Consider the following 24,608-nt stretch of genomic DNA (forward strand, 5'->3'; position numbering starts at 1 on the left):
ATGTATGTTCAAAACTTGCACCTACCAGGTGATAGAGCTGAAACGGTACAAAACAATGCAGCTCTTATATATTGTCCTGTTCCTCCTCCTAGTATTATTACAAATGAGGATTAATAGTTTGTAGAATCTTCATAACCACTGACAATTTATCACACAGCCTAATCATCAGAACTGCATGGTGCCTAGCCCTTCCCATTAAGATTTAAACAGCACAAAATGCACAGCACACAAATTCATTACAAGTTCAAAACTTGTGTGAAGTAGCAGCAGTCCATCTGGGCACCATCCATAACAGTTTAAATACAGAAAACGATTTCAAGTACATCTGTATTCACTCATCTCATGAGCCAAGTGCTCAGGTTCCCGGAGGACTTCCAGTATGGTACAGTAAGCAATACTTTGTAGAAAAGGTTTAATTCTAACAGGCTTACAAAACTGAACACATTTCTTTACAAGGGGGAGGTCTGTACAAAATATTTAGTTCTTCAATTCTACAGGTGCAAAAAAATACATCAGCAATACTTTAAACAACAGCAGTACATATGAGGGAAGAGTTAAAGGACTCCCCTCTTAAAAGCAAATCTTATATTTCCTGGAAGCTCTATTCCCTTTTTTTTCTCTAAATGTTATTCATCTTAAAATATATAGGTCAACTTGATAAGTCAAGATGTTAAATAATTAACACATTCCTCTACTGCTCCCTCAGTCTAGAACAGTGTTCAAGGCAGGCTGAAAAAAAAAAAAAGAGACCTAGACCAGACGACAGTTGAAAAAATAAATCACAGCAACTTAAAGGTCCTTTTACTAAGGCGTGCTAGCCATTTTTGCGTATGCTAACGTGTCTATAGACTATAACGGACGCGTTAGCGTTTAGCACACGCCTTAGTAAAAGGACCCTTAGTCTTAAAGATACAGTCTCATTTATCCCTGCTGAATACTTCCCTCACTCCAGAAGGAGAGGCATGTTTCACTGGCTTCAACAAAGGGGACTATTCTGAAAAAGTCCCATTCACTGCATTTGGCACAAGCAGAGATCAGCAACTCAGTCAGGGGCTGCTTCTTAAAACATTAGGAGATGCGTTGCACAAAAGTCTTTCAAATCAACAGTTTTGAGTTTCCTCTTCTTTCATCCTCTGAGCCAGTGTCTCTAGAATCAGATTTAAGTCCATAGCCTTGTCCAGCTTGAAGTAAGTATCCTTCTTGAGTACACAGATCTTGAGCCAACTGGGAACAAGTTCAGCAAGGAGACGCAGATGTTTCTCCATTTCTCCTGCAGTTAGCACAAATACATAACAAAACAAAGAAAAAAGTTTATATTTATTAAAAAAATTTGTAAACCACTAAAATCTAGGCGGTGAACATACATAATATTAAATAAAACAAATGTTCACAAGGACAAACTAACTAATCCTTAAAATACTGCAATGACATATTGCTCTAGACCAGTGTTCTTCAACCACTGGTCCACAGAAATTTCCTGCCGGTCCACAGGGCCAGCATGTGCATCAGGCCCAAAGCAGTGTTCAACCGCTGGTCCACGGTGCGATCGATGCGGCATTATCTTCGAGCCAGCTCCCTCTTCCTAACTGATTCAGTGCACAAAGCCACGGGCAGTGGCTCCTACAGGCATCCTGCGCCTGAACCGGAAGCCTTCTCTCTGACGTTGCAACGTCAGAGGGAAGACTTCCAGATGAGACACGGGACATGCAAGGTGCAATTAGTACTATTATGGGGGCGGGGTCTGGGGTAGAGATGAGCGGGGTCTGGCCCACGACTTAGCCCAGTGAAACATAGAAATAGACGGCAGATAAGGGCCACGGCCCATCAAGTCTGCCCACTCCAGTGATCCTCGCTATCTATCTTTGCGGATAGATCCCACATGTCTATCCCATCTGGCCTTAAAATCCGCCACACTGGTGGCCTCAATAGAAACATAGTGTTCTTCAACCTCCAGTCCACGGACCCATGCCAGTCCACAGAACAATTCTTTTATTTCTGCCGGTCCATAGGTGTAAAAAGGTTGAAAAACACTGCTTTAGACATCTTCAGCATCTCTCAATCCTAAATAATATCAGAACATTGAGTAAATTAATGGCCTTCCTTAAAAGCATCACATAAAGGCGTCTACTTCTTGCAGTATTTCTTTTTCAGGATGACAATAGGTTTAATAGTGCAAGTGAAGTGTGGAAGGAGCAGGAGGTCCTCCATACTATAGACTCATAAAAGTTCAAGGTGACAAGAGCACAGTAAACCAGCCCTTCTGTACCTGGTGTCATTGTGCTACGATAGCTGGAGATCACCCTGTTGCAGGCCACCTCCACTGTCAGAGCCGGCTTCTTCTCAGCCACAAACACACTGCGGAGGATCCGTGCCATCTCCGGCAGCCGGGACATCATAACTATGCGTGCCTCCTGTTGTAAGTTCCGTGTCATCATAGCCTGCATTTTGTAGGCCTCCTTTGCTCGAACCTAAGGAGGGAGATTTAACTTTAGCCTAAAATCAGGCCAACACAGCCTTCAGATTAAAATTTTCTTTTGGAATCCACTGGGAACAGAGAAGCATACATTTGTAAAGTATGGAATATGAATTGTGTTTAAACAGTATCGTACCCAGAAGTGGATTCCTGGGTGGATCAATGCATTTCCTTCCTGCACTCCCCACCCCTCAGTAAAATAAATACCTTGGCTGGCGGGGATCCCCAAGCCTTGGCAGCTGAAGACATCCTCTGTGAAACTCCCATGGGCTGACTAGACAGCAGGAAAGTAAGTGTAACAGCAGCATGCTTCCAGCTGCCAACACTGGCATCCCTAGGTATGCTCAATTCAACGTGTGCCCCTGCCCACCCATGGCTATTCTTGTGCACTAAACCTAAAATCAGTCCTTCACTCAAGGTTACTCATCTTTGTCTTCTTCCCCTTCTAATCCCTCCACTATTACTTCCATGCCTTTTTTAATTCTTTCCAACCCAACAAATGTAGGTTTGAGAATACTTGTCAAACACAGAAAATGGAATCTAGAGTGGGAAAAAACCCAGCAAAGAGTTCAAAATGGGCCAGATCAGCTCCCCCAACTTATAAGAGGAAAAAAAAGCCCAATGCTTTTCTACAGGAAACCATGTCCACTACAAAAATCGCTTAATACTGTCAGGCAATATCCAAATCACACGTTTCAGAGTCGCAAAATCAAGAGTAAAGGAAGACCTGGAACGGGTATCAGACCACCCAACAAACACTCTATGTTTGTCGGAAAAATTCCTCATTTACCCAACGGTACCTCCACCTCCTGTTTTGTTCATTTTTAAGCTTTTTATCAAACAATTTTTTCATTACTTATTTCACTACTGGAATTCTTATGTATTGTGCATATCTAGTGTAAAAAAACTTTTACTTAGCTTTTTTGCATAACGTAGCAATATAGTCCCCAAACGCCAACGCGTTTCGATAATCTTTATCAAGACGAAAATGGGGAAACTGAAATACCAAACACACACATACACCATATTAGGGACAGAGCTAAAAAAACAATTCCCTTATCAATGCAATAACGCTTTACTTACATTTATGCAGAACAAACGTCACATACCAACCATCGGCAAAAAAAGCACGCCGAGGTTCGCCGACTCTGAGATTTAAATACCCCACCCAAAAGACGTCACTTCCGGGGAAATGCTCAGCTGACCCATACAGAATTCTAAAAGGGGCCATAAACTGAAAACCAAACACCCCTTATCCATAACCCAAAGCACCTAAAAATCCGCTTGAGCTAGCCAATCAGAAGTTTGATTTAACCCATTAGGGGCCATAGAGTCTAATAGGAACATCCACCGGAGTTCACACCGGTTAAGCCTCCGGGCAGTGTTCCCTCCCTCCCACCCTACAGAGATGCGGTCCAAAACCCGCCATTGCAGATCTTCTAACGTATGCCCACAATTGATCCAATGATGGACCAACGGGGACGAATCCGAGTGAGTGCGGACTCTGGACTTATGCTCTGTTAACCGGACCCGTATAGAGCAAGTGGTTCTGCCTACATACAATTTGGGGCAGGGGCCTTGCAGCACATATACCACATTCTCAGACCTGCAAGTGGTGTTATATTTAGCCCTATACATAACCCCGGTAATAGGATGAGTCCAACATTCACCCGGGATAGTGTACGCACACCATTGGCAAGAGCCACAAGGGAGATGATTCCCGCTGGTAAGGGGGGCTCTCTCCTGTAATTTATAGTGATTTAACATCTCCCCCAGGTTTCTTCTCCTGCGATACGAGCACAACAGTGCTGCATCCAGGTCAGGTATTAACATCTTAGGAATATGCCAATGTTTTTTTACTATTTTAGATACACTGTGGGCTAGGGAGGAAAACTCCTGCACAAAGGCCACCGTATCCTGGGACTGTACACCCCTCTCCCCCTCATACAAGAGCCAATCTCTATGGGCATTTTTAGCTCTTTTATACGCCCTTTTGACTACATCATAAGGATAGCCCCGATGATAGAATCTCATTTTCATCTGTTTGGCTTGACAACGAAAGTCATCTAAAGAATGGCAAATCCTACGTAGCCTCAGAAACTGACTTATGGGCAAACTTCTTTTCAAGCTCTCAGGGTGAAAACTGTGGAACCTTAACAAACTATTGCGGTCTGTCTTTTTTCTATACAGGGAAGTTTGTAAATGAGTAATCCCTTTAGTGATCAAAATATCTAAAAACGGGATTTCCCTATGATTTATAGTAGCAGTAAATTTAATATTATTGTCGAGCCTATTCAATTCTGCTATAAATAATTCCAATTCATCCTCTGTTGAAGTCCATATACAAAGGACATCATCAAGGAACCTCTTCCAGATCTTAACCTTTGAGAAGGATGGCATAGGATAAATCAGGCGTTCTTCCAAATCTGCCATAAATAAGGCCGCTAAGGAAGGAGCTAGCGATGCCCCCATGGCAATGCCATGCTTCTGTAAATAAAATTCATTATGGAACCAAAAATAGCTTCTGGTTAATACCAGGGTAGCCATTTCCATCAATATATCCGCAGATAACTGGGGTCGAATGGTTTGTTCCACACAGATTTGATGTATTAAAGTCAAGGCTCTGTCCATGGGAATCATCGTATATAAAGCAGTCACGTCCAATGTAACTAAAATCCAATGAGGCTCATAGACATCCAACTCAGATATGATTCTGAGCATATGATTTGTATCTTTGATATATGACTTGATAGAGGGAACCTGTTGTTTCAAGAAAATGTCCAAAAATTTGGATAGAGGCTCGAGAGGGGAATCACGCATAGATACAATGGGACGTCCAGAGGGGTTGTGTAAGTGTTTATGAATTTTCGGAAGAAAATAGATGACAGGAGTCACATAAAAACTAGTTTTTTTACACTAGATATGCACAATACATAAGAATTCCAGTAGTGAAATAAGTAATGAAAAAATTGTTTGATAAAAAGCTTAAAAATGAACAAAACAGGAGGTGGAGGTACCGTTGGGTAAATGAGGAATTTTTCCGACAAACATAGAGTGTTTGTTGGGTGGTCTGATACCCGTTCCAGGTCTTCCTTTACTCTTGATTTTGCGACTCTGAAACGTGTGATTTGGTTTCTACAGGAAAAGCAGTTCCAGTTGCTGTAGCACAGAAACCAATATGATTAAACAGCAAACAGGGAATCTGTCTTTTGAACCTGCATTTCTCTTCTCTACGCTCCAGGTCATAAGACATACAAATGGACTGGAAATAATTCCATGATATGGGCTTTACATGCTTTTCCTACTTGTTTCTCTCTGCAGAAGTGCTGCATTTTGTTCTGTGTGTTTAACGAATCACCCTCCAACTCACCCTCTCCAGTAGTGACTGCGACACCCCTTTCAGGGCACTTGAAGGTGAGGCAATCTTAAGATTTTCTGGAGAAGATGCCTTCTGTTCTGCATTAGTAATCTCAGCAGGTCTTAGAGCCAAGTTTGCCAGAGCCTTTTCCATCTGGGCAGGTGTGGAAAAAGGGACAAAATATAGAACCACTTTAAAATCATCATTTATTTATTTAAAATTATTTATAACCCGCCTATCTACAATATAGTGAACCATCAAAATATTTTAATTGAAACAGGCGTGCTGTGACTAATCAGGAACTGGTAGAAATGAGAATCCTGATGCATTATAAGTAGTAAAAGTGGTTATCTTTTGATTTATAAAGAAACTCTAAATACAGCACAGTTACTTACCGTAACAGGTGTTATCCAGGGACAGCAGGCAGATATTCTTGACTGATGGGTGACGGCACCGACAGAGCCCCGGTACGGACAATTTTAGAGTGATTGCACTCTATGAACTTGGAAAGTTCTAGCAGGCCGCACCGCACACGCGCGAGTGCCTTCCCACCCGACGGAGGCGCGCGGTCCCCAGTTAGGATAAGCCAGCTAAGAAGCCAACCTGGGGAGGTGGGTGAGACGCAAGAATATCTGCCTGCTGTCCCTGGATAACACCTGTTACGGTAAGTAACTGTGCTTTATCCCAGGACAAGCAGGCAGCATATTCTTGACTGATGGGTGACCTCCAAGCTAACAAAAAGAGGGATGGTGGGAAGGTTGGCCATTAGGAAAACAAATGTTGCAAAACAGATTGGCCGAAGTGACCATCCCGTCTGGAGAATGCGTCCAGACAATAGTGAGATGTAAAAGTATGAACTGAGGACCAAGTAGCAGCCTTGCAGATTTCCTCAATAGGTGTGGAACGGAGGAAAGCTACAGATGCTGCCATGGCTCGAACTCTATGGGCTGTGACAGAACCTTCCAGTGTCAGTCCGGTCTGAGCATAACAGAAAGAAATGCACGCTGCGAGCCAATTGGACAGCGTACGTTTAGAAACAGGATGTCCCAATTTATTCGGATCAAAGGACAGAAAGAGTTGAGAGAATGATCTGTGGGGCTTAGTACGGTCTAAATAGTAAGCTAAAACCCGCTTACAGTCCAAAGTATGCAGAGCCTGTTCTCCAGAATGAGAGTGAGGTTTTGGAAAGAAGACAAGCAGAACAATGGATTGGTTGAGATGGAATTCAGAGACAACCTTAGGGAGAAACTTTGGATGTGTACGCAGAACCACCTTGTCATGATGAAAGACGGTAAAAGGTGGGTCTGCTACTAGTGCATGGAGCTCACTGACCCTCCTGGCAGAGGTGAGAGCAATCAGGAAGAGAACCTTCCAAGTGAGAAATTTGAAAGAAGCCGTGGCCAAAGGTTCAAACGGAGGCTTCATTAAGGCTGAGAGAACCACATTAAGATCCCAGATCACAGGAGGTGCTTTAAGAGGTGGTTTCACATTGAAAAGACCTCGCATGAATCTGGAGACCAAGGGATGAGCTGAAAGGAGTTTCCCATGGACTGGCTCATGAAAAGCAGCAATAGCACTGAGGTGGACTCTGATGGAAGTAGACTTGAGACCAGAGTCAGACAAAGAAAGAAGGTAATCTAACACGGTCTCCACAGCAAGGGACGTAGGATTATGATGATGAAGAAGACACCAGGAAGAAAACCGTGTCCACTTCTGATGATAACATTGCAGAGTGGCAGGTTTCCTGGAGGCATCCAGAATAGAACGAACGGGCTGAGACAAAAGAGTATCATTCGAAGTCAGCCCGAGAGATACCAGGCTGTCAGGTGCAGAGACTGGAGGTTGGGATGCAGAAGGTTCTCCTGACGTTGTGTAAGCAGAGAAGGAAATTGTGGAAGTAGAATAGGTTCCCTGGAGCTGAGTTGAAGTAGAAGGGAGAACCAATGTTGCCTGGGCCACCGTGGTGCAATCAGAATCATGGTGGCCTGTTCCCTCTTGAGCTTATAAGAACATAAGAACTGCCATCTCCGGATCAGACCTTCGGTCCATCAAGTCCGGCGATCCGCACACGCGGAGGCCCTGCCAGGTGTACACCTGGCGTAATTTATAGTCCACCATATCCTTATATGCCTCTCTTAAGGAGATATGCATCTAGTTTGCCCTTGAAGCCTAGGACGGTTGATTCCGCAATAATCTCCTCTGGGAGGGCATTCCAGGTGTCAACCACTCTCTGAGTGAAGCAGAACTTCCTGACATTAGTCCTGAACCTGTCCCCCCTTAGCTTCATTACATGTCCTCTAGTCCGTGTCAAATTGGACAATGTAAATAATCTTCTCTGCTCTATTTTGTCGATTCCTTTCAATATTTTGAAGGTCTCGATCATATCCCCACGCAGTCTCCTTTTCTCAAGGGAGAACAATCCTAGTGTTATAAGTCTGTCCTCGTATTCCAGTTTCTCCATACCCTTCACCAGTTTTGTTGCTCGTCTCTGCACCCTCTCCAGCAGTTTTATATCCTTCTTTAGGTAGGGAGACCAATGTTGGACGCAGTATTCCAAGTGTGGTCTGACCATTGCCCTATAAAGCGGCATTATAACTTTCTCCGATCTACTCGAGATTCCTTTCTTTATCATGCCCAACATTCTATTTGCCTTCTTTGCCGCTGCCGCGCATTGTGCCGACGGCTTCAGGGTCCTATCTATCAGTACACCTAGGTCCTTTTCTTGTTCACTCTTCCCCAGAGTTGCACCTGACATTGTATACTCGTATTCCTTATTCTTGTTGCCTAAATGCATTACCTTGCATTTCTCCACATTGAACTTCATCTGCCATTTCTCCGCCCATGTTTCTAACCGACACAAGTCGCTCTGGAGTTTCTCTCTATCCTCCTGCGATCTGATCGCCCGGCATAGTTTTGTATCGTCTGCAAACTTGATGATCTCACTGGATGTTCCTTCCTCCAGGTCATTGATATAAATATTAAAAAGGATCGGCCCAAGTACCGAGCCCTGGGGTACACCACTAGTCACTTTCTCCCAGTCGGAGAACTTCCCATTTATGCCCACTCTCTGCTTTCGGTTTTCCAGCCATTTGCCTATCCATCTTTGTATATCCCCCTCTATGCCATGGCTTTGTAGTTTCCTGAGAAGTCTTTCGTGTGGAACTTTGTCGAACGCTTTCTGGAAGTCCAAGTATATTATGTCCACCGGCTTCCCACTATCAATTTGCTCGTTCACGGTCTCAAAAAATTGGAGTAAATTCGTCAAACACGATTTCCCTTTCCTGAATCCATGTTGACTGGGTTTCATCAAGTCGTGTGCGTCCAAGTGCCGGACTATGCTATCCTTGATCAGTGCTTCAACCATCTTGCCGGGGACAGACGTAAGACTCACAGGTCTATAGTTGCCCGGTTCCCCTCTCGATCCTTTTTTGAAAATTGGGGTGACGTTCGCTATCCTCCAGTCGTCCGGTATCTGTCCAGTTCTGATTGTCAGGTTTGCAAGTTTTTGCAATAACTCTCCGATTTCAACCTTCAATTCCTTTAAGACTCTCGGGTGAATTCCATCCGGTCCAGGGGATTTGTCACTTTTAAGTTTGTCGATCTGATAGTATATCTGGTCTAAGTCCACTTCAACTGTGGTGAGGCTGTCTTCTATTTCTCCTGCAAACACTTTCTCCGCTTCAGGTATTGTTGAGGTGTCCTCCTTCGTAAAGACGGTCGCAAAGAAGGAATTTAGTTTGTCTGCGATTTGTTTATCTTCCTTGATGTACCCTTTTCTTCCCTGGTCGTCCAGGGGTCCCACTGCCTCTTTTGCAGGTTTTTTCCCTTTCACGTATCTAAAGAAGGGCTTGAAGTTTTTGGCCTCCTGGGCTATTTTTTCCTCATATTCCTGTTTTGCATCCCTCACCGCCTTGTGACATTTCTTCTGATCATCTTTATGTTTGTTCCAGGCTTCGGTTGTCTTTATGTATTTCCATATTTTGAAAGAGTCCTTCTTTTCTTTTATGGCTTCCTTCACCTGTTTGGTAAGCCATGCCGGTTCTCTTTTGCTCTTTGATCTCCGATCTTTGGAAATCCTCGGAATGTAGAGATCTTGTGCTTCTGTGATAGTATTTTTCAGTAGGGACCATGCCTGATCTACCGTTTCGAGTTTGTCCACCATCTTCTCGAGTCGTTTTTCTACCATGGCTCTCATGCGATCGTATTTACCCTTTTTAAAGTTCAAGGTGGTGGTTAAGGTTTTGGCATGTTTCCCTTTCCCGATGTCAAGTTTAAAGTTGATTACATTGTGATCACTTGTTCCCAGTGGAACCATGACTTCCACTTCTGTTATCGGTCCCGTGAGGCCATTTAGGACCAAGTCCAAGGTGGCGTTGCCTCTTGTCGGCTCTTTTACCATTTGTTCCAGGAAGCAATCCCCTAGCACCTCCAGGAACTTGGCCTCCTTGCCGCAGTTGGAGGTTGCTAGTTTCCAGTCTATCCCTGGGAAATTGAAGTCTCCCAATATAATTATATTGCCTGTCTTGCATTCTTGTTTGATTTCCTCCATCATTTCTGAGCTTGAACAAGGTCCGGAGCATGAGAGGCAGAGGAGGGAAAGCATACAGGAAGAGATTGGACCAATCCAGGAGAAATGCATCCGCTGCCAGACGGTGAGGAGAGGAGAGTCTGGAGCAAAAGTGGGGCAGCTGATGATTGTGAGGAGCTGCAAAGAGGTCTATCTGAGGAGTGCCCCACTGAGCGAAGATGGACTGTAGAGTGAAAGGATCGAGTGTCCACTCGTGAGGCTGGAGAATTCTGCTGAGCTTGTCTGCTAAGGAATTCTGTTCTCCCTGAATGTAGATAGCTTTCAGGAATAGATGGTGATCTGTGGCCCAAGCCCAAATCTTCTGGGCTTCCTGGCACAAGAGGCGAGAGCCCGTCCCACCCTGCTTGTTGATGTAGTACATCGCAACTTGATTGTCTGTGCACAGTAGAAGGACCTGAGGAAAGAGAAGATGTTGGAAGGCCTTGAGGGCATAAAACATCGCTCTGAGTTCCAGAAAGTTGATGTGATGTTTCATTTCCTGGGCTGTCCAAAGTCCTTGAGTTTGGAATTCGTTCAAATGAGCTCCCCAGGCATAAGGGGAGGCGTCGGTGGTGATGACAAGTTGATGAGGAGATAGATGGAACAAAAGACCTCTGGAGAGATTGGAGGATATCAACCACCATTGTAGAGACTGACGAAGAGATGATGTCACAGATATGTGTCGTGAGCAAGGATCCGTCGCTTGGGACCACTGGGTCGCTAGGGTCCATTGAGTAGTGCGCAGGTGGAGACGTGCGAAGGGTGTGACATGAACTGTGGAGGCCATGTGACCCAGAAGTATCATCATTTGCTTGGCAGAGATGGAGCGTTGATGAAGCACCTGCTGACACAGAGATAGGAGAGTGTGAAGACGGTTGGACGGCAGAAATGCTCTCATGAGGACTGTGTCCAGCACCGCTCCAATGAATTGAAGTCTCTGAGTGGGGATAATATGAGATTTGGGTAGATTGATCTCGAACCCCAGAAGTTGTAGAAACAGGATGGTCTGGTTGGTGGCCTGAAGTACTATCTGAGAAGAATTGGCCTTTATCAACCAATCGTCCAGGTAAGGAAACACCTGAAGGTGGTGGGAACGTAGAAAGGCGGCCACCACAATCAGACATTTGGTGAACACTCTTGGAGAGGAGGCAAGACCGAAGGGTAGCACCTTGTATTGGTAATGACAATGGTTGATCATGAAGCGGAGGTACTGTCTGGAGGCCAGATTGACCGGTATGTGAGTGTATGCTTCTTTGAGATCTAGGGAACATAGCCAGTCGCCTTGATTGAGAAGAGGATAAAGAGTAGCCAGAGAAAGCATCTTGAATTTCTCTTTTACCAAGCATTTGTTGAGATCGCAAAGATCTAAAATGGGTCTGAGATCTCCTGTTTTTTTGGGGACTAGAAAGTAACGGGAGTAAAATCCCTGCCCCTTTTGATCTAGAGGAACTTCCTCTATGGCGTTCAGAAGGAGGGGGGATTGAACCTCTTGAAGAAGGAGGGAAGACTGAGGAGTGTTCAAAGCAGACTCTCTTGGCAGACTTTGGGCAGGAAGGGTCTGGAAATTGAGAGAGTAGCCGTGGCGGATGATGTTGAGGACCCACTGATCCGAGGTGATGATTTCCCAACGGCTTATGAAATGAGTTAGGCGGCCTCCTATGGGCTGCGGAAGATGGACAGAAGGAGGGAGACTGGCTATGTCCTGGAGAACCAAGTCAAAAGGGTTGAGTTGATTTCTGTAAAGGGGGGAGGTTTCACCTGCTGTTGTTGCTGTGCTGGTCTAGCAGCTTGCCTCTGACGCCTGGGTTGTTGCTGGGCCTGAGGTAAAGGACGAGCCACAAATCTACGTTGATAGGCCGATTGTTGGTGAAAAGGCCTAGTAGGTGGGGTCTTCTTCTTTGTCTTAAGGAGAGTGTCCCATCGAGTCTCATGAGCCGAGAGTTTCTGAGTAGTGGAGTCCATGGATTCTCCAAACAGCTCATCCCCCAAACAAGGTGCATTGGCCAGTCGATCCTGATGATTAACATCGAGTTCTGACACTCTGAGCCAGGCCAGTCGCCGCATAGCCACCGACATAGCCGTGGCCCTAGAGGTCAGCTCAAAGGTGTCATAGATTGATCTGACCATGAACTTGCGCAGTTGTAAGAGCGATGAAGAAGTTTGGCGAAAGGCGGATCTTTTACGGTCAGGGAGATATTTCTCTAAAGATGACAAGGACTGAATGAGATGCTTAAGGTAAAAAGAAAAATGGAAAGCATAGTTCCCTGATCTATTTGCTAGCATCGCATTTTGATACAACCTCTTGCCAAACTTATCCATGGCCTTACCTTCTCTGCCAGGAGGGACAGAAGCGTATACACTAGCACCCGTGGATTTCTTTAAAGTAGATTCCACCAGTAAAGACTCATGGGGGAGTTGCGGCTTGTCAAAGCCTGGAATAGGTATGACCTTATATAAGGAGTCCAGTTTGCGGGGAGCTCCTGGGATGGTCAAGGGTGTCTCTAGATTTTTGTAAAATGTCTCTCTTAATATGTCATGGATAGGCAGTTTGAGAAATTCCCTTGGAGGCTAGTCAAAATCCAGAGCATCGAGAAATGCCTTGGATTTTTTGGATTCAGCCTCCAAGGGAATAGAGAGAGATTCACACATCTCTTTGAGAAAAGAGGTAAAAGAAGTTGCATCAGGTTTAGAGGACGGATCTAAAACAGAAGGATCCTCTTCTCCTGATGAACACTCTCCCTCTGAGAGAAGAGGGTCCTCCGAATCGCCCCACAGATCAGGGTCCCTTACTTGAAAACTGCGGTCCCGGGATTCCAGTGTGGAGGGTTCTAGGTGTCGAGTTTTATGCATCGACTTCCCAGACCTCTGTGAAATGGTACCGGGAGATGTTATAGGCTGTGTCGGCGCCGAGGTTTGAACAGCTTGGTGTAAGGATCTCGGTTCCGGCGCTAAGACCGGCATAGATACCGAGGAAGTAGTATGCATCAGTACCGACAAGGTGGATGCCGACAAAGGAGGCTGCTCCACTGTCGGTACCGGAGGCTCAGACCGGACCAGGACTGGAAGGCTTGGTGTCAGAAGAGCAGGTAACAGCTGCTGTAGTTGTTCTTTAAGTTGTACTTGCAGGACGGCGGCAATGCGCTTGTCCAGTGAAGGCACCGGTACCGCTTTTTTCTTCTGCGGAAACTTGGGTGCCGCTCTACACTCCGAAGAGGAACCCGATGTCGAGGGGCTTACCTCAATTGGAGCGGAGCGCTTCCGCGGGCGCCTCGAGGTCGGCAGGATTGGGCTCGCTGCCACTGAGACCGGAGGGCGCTCCAGCGGGGAAGGCTTCTTAGCCGGCTTACCTGATGGGTGCGACGCCGGCGCGGTGTCGACGAGGCAGATGCCGACTGCGTTGGGGTCGAAGTGGGGACAGGTGCCGCTGAATCCGACATCTCGGTACCAAACAATAATTGCTGTTGGATTTGGCGATTTTTTTAAGTTCTCTTTTTAAGAGTGGCACAGCGGGTGCAGGTGGACGCTCGATGGTCAGGACCAAGACACTGTAGACACCAGTTGTGCGGGTCTGTGAGTGAAATTGGTCGAGCGCACCGCTGGCACTTCTTAAACCCGGGTTGAGGGGGCATGAAGGTAAAAACGGCTTCAGCCAAATTGAAGGCCGAGGCCTCGATGGTGGCAACAGGCCCCGCTGGGGCGAAACCGAAAAAACGAAAGAAAAATGAATTTTTTTTTTTTTTTTAAGAAAGAAAATAAAATAAAATGAGGGAAACAAAATCTCCCAACGAGTTTACGCGAGCAGGAAGGCGAAAGAGAAAAAAGTTTTCAACAACGTTGAAAAGTGCGTCTTCTTAGCTCCGCGGAAACTAAGAAACTGGGGACCGCGCGCCTCCGTCGGGCGGGAAGGCACTCGAGCGTGCGGCCTGCTAGAACTTTCCAAGTTCTTAGAGTGCAATCACTCTAAAATTGTCCGTACCGGGGCTCCGTCGGTGCCGTCACCCATCAGTCAAGAATATGCTGCCTGCTTGTCCTGGGATAAAAAGTTTTAACCTTACTCCCCTAAGAGTGGGGGGATGTCTGTGCACACACACACAAAAACTAAAATTCTACACATTACTTTGGTGCAAACAATTTCTTTCAACGTCTCTCCAGACTGGCACAGCTCACTAATGGGCAATAGCTCACCATGACCAGCAGGTGGAGACAGACAAACTAACTTTTGGCTGTAGTACAAGTGGGTTGTGTATTTCCCAGTACACTCAGGCCAGGATTCTTAAACACTTGCGTTAAAAAGTGACGGTCTGCTAACACAGCCATTTTGATACCAAATCTAAAAAAAACAGACATTCCTTAAAAATTGCACATGCAAAGAGGTCAACAGACAGCAGTGAAGATTCAGTAAATTTGCACATGCCCATTGCTGGTGATAGCAATGAATACATGCGCATAAAAAACGGTGTCAAAAAACAACACACACAAAACAACGGGAGAAATGGCCACTCTCTCCTGCTGCACTAAAAATCTAACATGACAAAACTTAAAACCATTTTCACTTATTCATGAAGAAATTTTTTTTAAAAACACTTAACTTATTGTGATCTGGGGCCAATATCCTGCTAGAATCCTTTAGAAGTCCACTATAGTCCTTTAGAAGTCCTAAACCACACACAGTTATATATGAACTTTCTCTCACTTTTTTGGAATTTGTTTGAGAAAGTTTTTTACTTTTCTTTTGCTGCTGTCTACACAAGTGATCAAGCAGAGACTCAAATATAAACCAAGACCCCCATTTTTGGGTCTTTATTTGGCCCACAAATCTCTGTTCATATTCGAGTATAAATGTTATATCCAGTAAGCACAACAAAAGCTGAGCTATTGAAGGGGGCCTCTCCATCCTGAGAGTTGTATCAACACTTATAAGACATTATTCTACACTCTACATAGAACCAGGTAAGCAACTTCCCTCCAGGGTCTTTACTTGCTCCCAACTCATCTTCCTGCACTCATTCCACCTATTCCCTCCCCCTCCACATTGCCTCTTCTCACCCTAATAGCCAGATACACACTTGTTTCACCTGCCCACATTTCACTATCAAATTGTGTATGAAAGCAGCAAATTTTGTCCTATGCAAAATTTCCCCCGAAGTGCCCCTTCTGCTTCCCCCTCATGCCTCACCTTGGGCATCATGCTACGTGCCTTGTTTAGCACGTCCTGTGCTGTAGTGAGTTTCTCCAGCTGTGGAGGTTGTGGAAGCTCAGCAGGAACAATGTCTGGGACCTCATCCACATTAAATCGTGGATGCCACCGGGTCAGTATGTCATCTGGTACAGACATTGGAGGATTCAGGGAAGCCAGAAATGTCTATCAAAGAAAGGAAAGACTTATGTAAATATTCCTAGAAAAGACAAAGGATGCTCATTAACCTGTACAATAAGACACAGTATCTCTCGGAACCACCTAGCTAAAAGCTATATAAACCTTCATAAAACCCAAATGAAGAAGCAAGTGAGGCAGTGAAAGTACACTACCTCTCTGGTCCTTCAAAACTAAACTAGTGATCTGATAGCATATTGGTAAATGCATGGATGCTACTCCTCGAAAGACTGCACATTTGGAACACACAAGTTGCATACAAAGACTTCTCCAGTGGTTGGACAAAGAATCATCAACATATAGAGTTGCAAACTGGTAATTTTTAGTTAATAACATATATAACGTAACTTTATTCTTCTATACCGCCATAAACAATTTCTATGCGGTTTACAACAGAAGAAAGCTGGACACAATTAATTAAAATACAACAAATTTATTAAAATATTCAGTGTAAGATTTTGGTTAACAGAGGCACTTTGCAATGCCTAATGCCACTGTAGGCATGACTAATGCCACAAGTGGTGTTAGGCATCGCAAAGCACTTCCACAGCCGCGATTGACATGAAAGGTAGGCACCGCAAAATGTAGGCCATGACAACCCTGGCCTACATTTCTGGCGCCTATCTTTCAGGAAGCATATTTCTACAAATGGCGCCATTGCACGATTGACACATGATCGGTGGCTGGTTTTAGGCGACTGACAACGATGACGCATTCATAGAATCCAGGCCTAACTGCCCTTATGAAGAGATCCAACCAAGGCAACAAACCATGGGTCCTGTATAAACGGCATAATAGTAAAATGGCTAAGGCCCTAAGAACATAAGTACAAAAGTGCGCTAAGCATTTTAACGCAGATTTAGCATGCACTATGGATGAATGTGGCCTGCAAGCTGGTTTGGCCAAACCACATCTGCTTCCATTCGATAGGGCCCACTGCAGAACCAGACCCTAAACACCATCTACAACAAGAAAGCAATCATACTGCAATACTATTGAATTTACAGAAGATATAGAAGGCCCTCTTGGAGGTTGTGGCTAATCTAAACTAAACTAAACCTTAGGTTTCTATACCGTGCCATCTCCACGGTCGTGGAGCTCGGCACGGTTTACAGGGAATGTAATGAGAAAGGAACTCCAGGGAAAGGGTTAGATGAAGATCGGAGGGAAGAAGAATGTTAGAGAGCTAGAAAGTCAGGGAGGAGGGAGAGTTAGATTTTAGAGAAAAGCCAGGTTTTCAGATGTTTTCGGAAGGGTTGGAGAGCACTCAGGTTCCGAAGGGGGGAGGTGAGGTTATTCCAGAGCTCGGTGAATCTGAAGAGGAGGGAAGACCCCAGTTTTCCTGGGTGGGAAATGTTTTTTAGTGAGGGGAAGGATAGTTTCGATTTTTGGGTAGGTCTGGAGGTACTACGATTCGAGGAATTCCAGGAGAGTGGGATTAATGGAGGTAGGATGCCGTGGAGGATCTTGAAAGTTAGGCTGATGCATTTGAAGTGGACTCTGGAAGTTATCGGAAGCCAGTAAAGCTTGGAAAGTAGTGGTGAGACGTGATCGAATTTACTTTTAGCGAAGATAAGCTTGGCTGCGGCATTTTGGATCCTTTGGAGTCTGTGGAGGTTTTTCTTCGTTAGGCTTATGAAGATGGAATTGCAATAGTCCAGTCTGGAGAGGATGATGGATTGGACGAGAATGGCGAAATGTTTTTGATGGAAACAGGATCTTACTGACCTCAGCATGTGAAGGCTGAAATAGCATTTTTTTACCAGGGAGTTGAGGTGGTCATTGAAGGACAGTGTAGAATCAATGATGACGCCCAGGACCTTGCTGGAGAATTCGAGCTGCAGAGAGGAGCCGGAAGACAGTGGGATTGAGGGGGGGTAGCTGAGCTAATTTTGGGCCAAGCCAGAGTAGTTTTGTCTACTAGAACACGAGTGCAGGCAGATCATGACTTTTTGGTCTCTTACCTTGTGGTGCTCTTTTACCACATTTATCAAATTCCTGCTGAAGACACGGCGACGCTCTAGCAAATGGAACACACACAGCTGCGGACGCCCATCTGAGTTCTCCACTAAGAGATTTAAAAAAAAAAAAAAATTGTTAGAGGAATGCAAGAAGCAAAATACTAGAGGCAGATGGAAAATACATGTTCATGGCAAAACCAAGATTTTCTCCTGTTCAACTGAAGCTGGAAGACCAAGGCATGTGCAAGAGAAATCAAAGCTCACGCTAGATTAAGAACAACCATGTCCTCCTCCCCTAGCCTTCCTGTTACCATCACAGACCCCAGCTCATCTCTAGCTTTCCTTCCCATGACTTCTCTCCACCCTCTGCACTGAACGGTGGTTAATGCATCTTCCACCACTCGAGTACTATTTATTTCACAGTCACAATCTTGTTCCTGAAGTACTTCTCTACTAAAATAAAAAAGAAAGCATTTCTCAAAGTAGAATTTCCTAAGTGTGAATTTTGTCTAAAAAATACTTAAATACAGACTGATGACCAGCATTAATATTGGTATCTTGAGACAGGATATCCACTTCTATTAATGTTCTGCCTATTTAAAGTTACTGAATGTGAAGGCGTTATTTGTAATATTTTTTGCAGTGTTCCTTCATTAGATTTTTGAGATTTATATTGTATTTTGAAAATGTTTTAATTAAATGCAAAATAGAGACAATACAATTACGATAGGTGATATAACAAGTCACTATTATACTTGAAACTTCAAGGAAATGCTTTAGAGCAGGGGTGCCCACACTTTTTGGGCTTGCGAGCTACTTTTAAAATGACCAAGTCAAAATGATCTACCAACAATAAAATAAAATAAAAAAAAACACAAAGCACACTGAAAGGCAGAGAAAATGTTAATTATCATTCCTATTCTGGGGTTTTTTCAAAGAGGTCAAGGCAGATGACTTTATGCAATGACTTCAGAATAGACTTATTAGATTGCCACTTAACTTAGAACAGTTCTGTCTTAATCCCCACTGATGCGTTTCATTCTTCTTCCTCACGGTCGGGGATGGAGAATACAGAACGGTTCAAAACCTTAGCGTGTAGCTAAATCCATAATGTTCTCGCCGGGACTGCCGTGTCAGTGAGGATAAGACAGAACTGTTCTTAAGTTAAGTGGCAATCTAATAAGTCTATTCTGAAGTTACGGCTATTTATTTATTATTAAGCACTGGCATTTTATCATAAACTGACATAATCAATATAAGAAGGTCCAAGTGAAAACCTCACCGTATACAGGTTCCTATGAGGACGGCTACCACACTAAGCAATTAAGAATTCAACAGATTTAGTGTGGCATTCTGAGGAACATGGTGATGGTAGACATTGGACATATGTAAGGTGGTAACTAAAGTATTAATAAGCTGTTTGATTAGAGACTTTATGCAATGACACCTCAGTAACCACCATACAAAAATACACAAATATACCCCCCTTCCTTTTTACTAAACCGCGATAGCAGTTTTTAGTGCAGGGAGCTGTGCTGAATGCCCTGCGCTGCTCTTGATGCTCATAGGCTCCCTGCGCTAAAAAAACGCTATTGCGGTTTAGTAAAAGGGGACCATAGTGCAAAATATAGACAGCAGATATAAATTCTCAAAACGGACACATTTTGATCAGTAATTGAAAATAAAATCATTTTTACTACTTTTGTTGTCTGGTGATTTCATAAGTCTCTGGTTGCACTTTCTTTTTCTGACTGTGCATCCAATATTTCTTCCCTTCTTTCAGCCTCCTGTACGCTTCCTCTCCTCCAGACCTCATTCTCTCCCCCAACATTTTCTTTTCTTCCTCTCTCTCCATGCCCCCTTTTTCTTTCTCTCTGTTCCCCCTTTCTTTCCGTTTCCCTTCTTTCTTTGTCTCCCTGCCCCCCCCTTTTTTCTTTCTCCCTGCCCTCCCCCAAGCCACTAGATTTGCCGCCGCCATTGGGGAACAGACCCCCAAGCCACCGCCACCCCAAGCTCTCCCTGCAGAAGTGTCACGCTGACCAGCATTCTGCTCCCCGACATCAATTCTAACGTCTGAGAGGAAGTTCCGGGCCAGCCAGGCAGCGATTGGTATGCCCAGAACTTCCTCTCCGACGTCAGAATTGACGTTGGGGAACAAAATGCTGCTCAGAGCGACGCTTCTGCAAGGAGAGCTTGGGGCGGCGGTGGGAGACGTCGGGGAGAGGAAGGCTGATTGGACCGGTAGATCAGGATGGCAACACAAGTCTATCACAGAGCCCGGGATGGGCTCTGTGATCGACTCGCATTGCCTCCCCGATCTACCGGTCGATTGCAATCAACGTATTGGGCAACCCTGCTTTAGAGTATTTTTGGAGTAAACTAATTTCTAGTGTAATAGGTGTGTCATTCTGGGACAGCAGAGTATTCTCCCCATGCCCTTGAGCCATACAGAAGGAATCTGCTTCAGCTTTTCAACTCCACCTCTTTTTCCAGAGGGCTCTGATGTCCCTTTAAGTTTTTCCCTTCTAATCTGCTCTGTATATTTCTTTATTATTATTAATTTTTGTTTTTTTTTTTTTTGGGGGGGGGGGGGGGGTTGCAGCTTTCAGTGCACCAGAGCTTCCCAGTGCGGGACAAAGCTCTGCTCGCCTGGATAAGCAGCAGACTTGGGTCTGTTTGGCCAGCCAGCAGAAAAAAAACTTTGTGGAGCTCAGGGTCTGTATCCTTAGTTGTATAGATTGCCTACTGATTCGCAGGGGCTTGAACGCGGGCTGTTAGGCATCCGCAGGGGGCTTTTCAGGGTGCCGGCTACAATTTTGCCTCCCCCTCTTCACACACGTGATTCCGGGGAGGGTTCAGGATTAGTCAGATTGATCCGCTGAAGATCTCAGCGTTTGGAGGACTGCCCGATTGAAGCAAGGTTTCTTCTCTCAGATCCAGTGATTATTTAGAGCTGAGGCAGGCTGCAGCACCTTCAGAGCACATGGCACAGTGAGCAAGGCTGTTGTCTATGGGCAAAATTGGAGGTGTCTGAAAAAACTATTTTGGGAGGGTTCTGCCACATCCTATAGAGCCTCCCACCTCTAAACCTTGTTTTCAGAGGGGAGGGGGTTGTTTTTTTACTTTTAGTCAAGGTATTTTTGAGCCTTTTTTGGTGCTAAAACACCGCCATCATCTTGGATTTCACAAATTGTTTTTGAAAAGTTCTCCAAATCATTCAAACCACTTTGTTTTGCCTTAAAATTGGCAAGGATGGAGTCCTTAGGCTCTTTTACTCCTAATTCTTGCCAGATTTGCACTGATGGATACTAGATCACCCCTTTGTGTCATGTCTCGTGCAGCACATGAAGGGGAGGCAGGAGCATAAGGCTTAGCCTCCTCTTTGGTCTCTAGGGCTAAGAAACCTTTGGGGGAGGGGGCCTGATTCCCTGGAGAAAATCCTTCCTGGACCAGTGGCATACTTAAGCGCAAGAGCGTGGCAGCCACAAAGCCCAAGAGACATAAGGTGGCATTACCTAAAGGGACTCGGAGCTGCCTAGTACAGCCTTTTCTTCTGAATTTGTTAATTTATATGGAGAGCCTATTTGGATAGCTGGGATCCTCATAAGAGGTCTGGCAGCAAGGCAGGGGTCACACAGGAGACTTGGTATTTATAAAAGCCAATAGCTTTCTGCGTATTCTGGTGGAGAAGTTTATTTAAAACAGTAGCATTGTCTTACATTGCGAAGTATGACAACACTCATACTGTTGTAGCTGAGTTATTTGTCTCATGATTCCTAGACTTCTTTTGAAAACTAGAATATGATCTCATCTCCCAAAACTGCCTTAGAAGCTTCCCAGTAAAGAATAGAATAATTCTGATGATCTTGAGAATAGGAATTCCCAAAACTATCCATCCCCATAACTCAATAGGAAACTTCCATTGATAGCTATGTGTTCAATAGGGCTCTCCATAGGCTGAAGAGCTTTGGCCTATATAGCTTTTGTCGATGCCCTTCCCTGTATCATTTTTATTTCACTATATCACTTTTGAGATGTAGTAACCAGAATCACATGCAGTACTCAAGGCACAGTTGCACCACATATTGATTAAAGACTGCATGATACAGGCTGCAATTGCTTTTCTTGGGGAGAACTCACATTTGCCGCTCTCTCTCGTTTATCACTCAGCAACTAGTTTCTAATTCAAATGACATCCTGGTAGCGAGCCTAGGCTGCTTTATTTATGAGCCTCCCAGGCAGGATAGCGTCAAGATCTTTACTGAAATATAAACTAGGGATGAGTGCTGGGTATAATCTAATTCTCTGGTGGCCCAAAGAATTTGATCAGATCTGCTTAGATTATGCTGTTTTCTGGATCCGAGAAAATCTAATTTGCTCTCCCTTTACCCACCAGTCACACTAACCAGCTCTATATTTACCAGCTTCCTCCCTATTCTGCTTTTTGTGAAAAATATCTTCCCTGAAATAAAATATGGAATGTGACTAAAGTCTTCTTTCAGATAAAGCTCAGACACTTGAATATCTACACACAAGACACACCTTGTTCCACAAGCGGTTCTATGGTAAGCTGGTAGTCTGACTTTTTCATGTCATCCCTGAATGTCGGGATGTTCTTCTCCTGCCGGAATTTGTATGCAGTAGGGTACACAGCTTTTATCTGGCCCATGTTTCGCTCCTCAAATGGCCTGAAACGTGATAGGAAAACAGCACGTCACATGAAGCATCATGCCAATGATGGAGCAAGAAAGGAGGCAAATAAGGTGCAGTTACAATGTGTACGCAAACGCAAAAGAGAAACGCCAAACTCATTGTATCCACATGCTCCCTCCAGTTGCAAGCAATACATTACATTCAGCTAGAACGAGTTGACTTTTTTATTTTATTTTTTTTAAGCGAACGCCGTAACTACTGTTTTACTCCAATTTTCCACTTAGTAATAAAAGCCTTGTAATTTTTATTAGCTAAAAGGAATATTTTTTAAAAAAGAAGAGATGGGTCCTTAAATACACTTTATATGAGAAAGTGGAAAATGAAACCTAGACCAAGCAGGACCAGCATTTGTATAGTGCTACAATATAAGCATGGGTATGTGAAGGATGTGTACTGAGACAATTTCTTGTACTCAAGGAAACCAGGCCCAAAAGATGAGACCTTTTTATACTTTACATGCAAAAAAGAAGAGGTCATGTCCACAGAACAACATATTTTTGGTAAATAGCCTCTGGAAGCTTCACCATAAGGTCTTGCATCTTTTCTAGCCTTTGCTGCAGAACTTACAAATAAATCCATCCCCTTCTCCTAGGTCACCTCTCTGGACACTCCCCTCCCAGCTCAGTAGGTAGCAAAGCCAGGAAGATCTAGTAGAAACAGGCGAGACCGCATGGGATTCAGCCCATGAGGAAGTCATGCTTCTGGTACAGTGAGCCTTCACCCCCCCCAAGGAGAGGCGACTTCCAAGCTGAAACATAAGCAGCGGAAATGGCAGCAAGGATCCATCAAGAGATGGTAGCCTTGGAAGCAGGCCAATCCCAATGCGCAGGGCCCGTCAAAACAAACAGATGGTCTGACAGACAAAAATCTTTTGTGGCCTCCAGGTATCTCAAAAGGAGACGCCGTACATCCAGAGACCACAAAACACGGTCCTTAGACTTAGATCCCAACTGAGCAAAGGCGGGAAGCTGAACTTCCTGGTTGACATGGAATGCAGAAACCACTTTCGGAAGAAAGAAAGGCACTGTTCTCAAAATAACCGCAGACTCCATGATGCGGAGAAAAGGATCTCTGAATAGAGCCTTAAGCTCCGACACTCTCCGTTCATAAGTGACCGCAACAAGGAACACGGTCTTGATGGTAAGATCTTTCAGAGAAATCCCATCCAGGGGTTTATAGAGTGGACGAGCCAGCGAGAACCAGATTCCACATAGGACAAGGCAGTCTCAAGGGAAACCTCAGCCTCCCCGCCCCCCGCAGGAAACATAGAAACATAGAAAAAAGCAGCAGAAAAGGGCTATAGCTCACCAAGTCTGCCCATTCCAAGTATCCCCTCCCCTGAATTTACTCCCTTAAAGATCCCACGTGAGTATCCCATTTTCTCTTAAAATCAGTCATGCTGCTGGCCTCAATCACCTGCTGTGGGAGTCTGTTCCAATGATCCACCACTCTTTCGGTGAAGAAGTACTTCCTGGAGTCGCCATGAAACTTCCCTCCCCTGATTTTCAGCGGATGCCCTCTGGTGGTCGAGGGTCCCATGAGCCAGAAGATATCATCTTCTGACTCGATGCGTCCCGTGATGTACTTATATGTTTCAATCATATCTCCCTGTTCTCTTCTTTCCTCAAGTGAGTACAGCCGCAATTTTTTTAATCTTTCTTCATACGTGAGATCCTTGAGCCCCAAGACCATCCTGGTGGCCGTTCGCTGAACCGACTCGATCCTCAGCACGTCCTTTCGGTAGTGTGGTCTCCAAAACTGAACACAGTACTCCAAGTGAGGCCTCACCATGGCTCTGTACAACGGCATCATAACTTCAGGTCTCCTGCTGACGAAACCTCTGGGATACACCCCATCAAAATACAGCAGTCAGGATGATTTTCGGGCTGAAGAAGTCCGACCACATAACCCCTTCCTACAAACTCCTACACTGGCTGCCGATGGGGGCACGCACGAAGTTCAAGCTAGGATGTCTCTGCTTCAAGGTATTAAATGGACTAGCCCCCAAATACATTACAGACCTCTTCTCATTCCCAACCAACAGACATGAAAGAAAAACACACCTGAAATTTGTCTCCCCTCCGGCCAGAGGGTGCAAATATAAGAAATACCATCAACAACTGCTATCGTACCAAGCAGCCACATGGGGTAAAGAATTAGAA

The 24,608-nt window shown here is 44.7% G+C and overlaps 1 protein-coding gene across 2 annotated transcripts in view; it reads right to left on the reverse strand.

The window, feature by feature from the left end:
• Window positions 1-360: 360 nt before the first annotated feature.
• The window catches only part of CDT1 (chromatin licensing and DNA replication factor 1), a 41,320-nt gene continuing 17,072 nt past the window's right edge, over window positions 361-24,608 (reverse strand). Inside the window, exons 5-11 of one of the 2 annotated variants that reach the window (XM_033940036.1) lie at window positions 22,276-22,421; window positions 17,737-17,840; window positions 15,575-15,760; window positions 5,844-5,984; window positions 3,393-3,470; window positions 2,267-2,468; window positions 361-1,270 (exon numbers count right to left, since the gene is read on the reverse strand). In XM_033940036.1, coding sequence (XP_033795927.1) covers window positions 1,101-1,270; window positions 2,267-2,468; window positions 3,393-3,470; window positions 5,844-5,984; window positions 15,575-15,760; window positions 17,737-17,840; window positions 22,276-22,421 — 1,027 coding nt within the window. In that variant the 3' untranslated portion in view covers window positions 361-1,100. The remainder of the gene's footprint in view (window positions 1,271-2,266; window positions 2,469-3,392; window positions 3,471-5,843; window positions 5,985-15,574; window positions 15,761-17,736; window positions 17,841-22,275; window positions 22,422-24,608) is intronic. The other variant, XM_033940038.1, reaches the window with a different exon arrangement.

The sequence above is a fragment of the Geotrypetes seraphini genome, chromosome 4 (assembly GCF_902459505.1).
Source record: "Geotrypetes seraphini chromosome 4, aGeoSer1.1, whole genome shotgun sequence".
Taxonomy (NCBI): domain Eukaryota; kingdom Metazoa; phylum Chordata; class Amphibia; order Gymnophiona; family Dermophiidae; genus Geotrypetes; species Geotrypetes seraphini.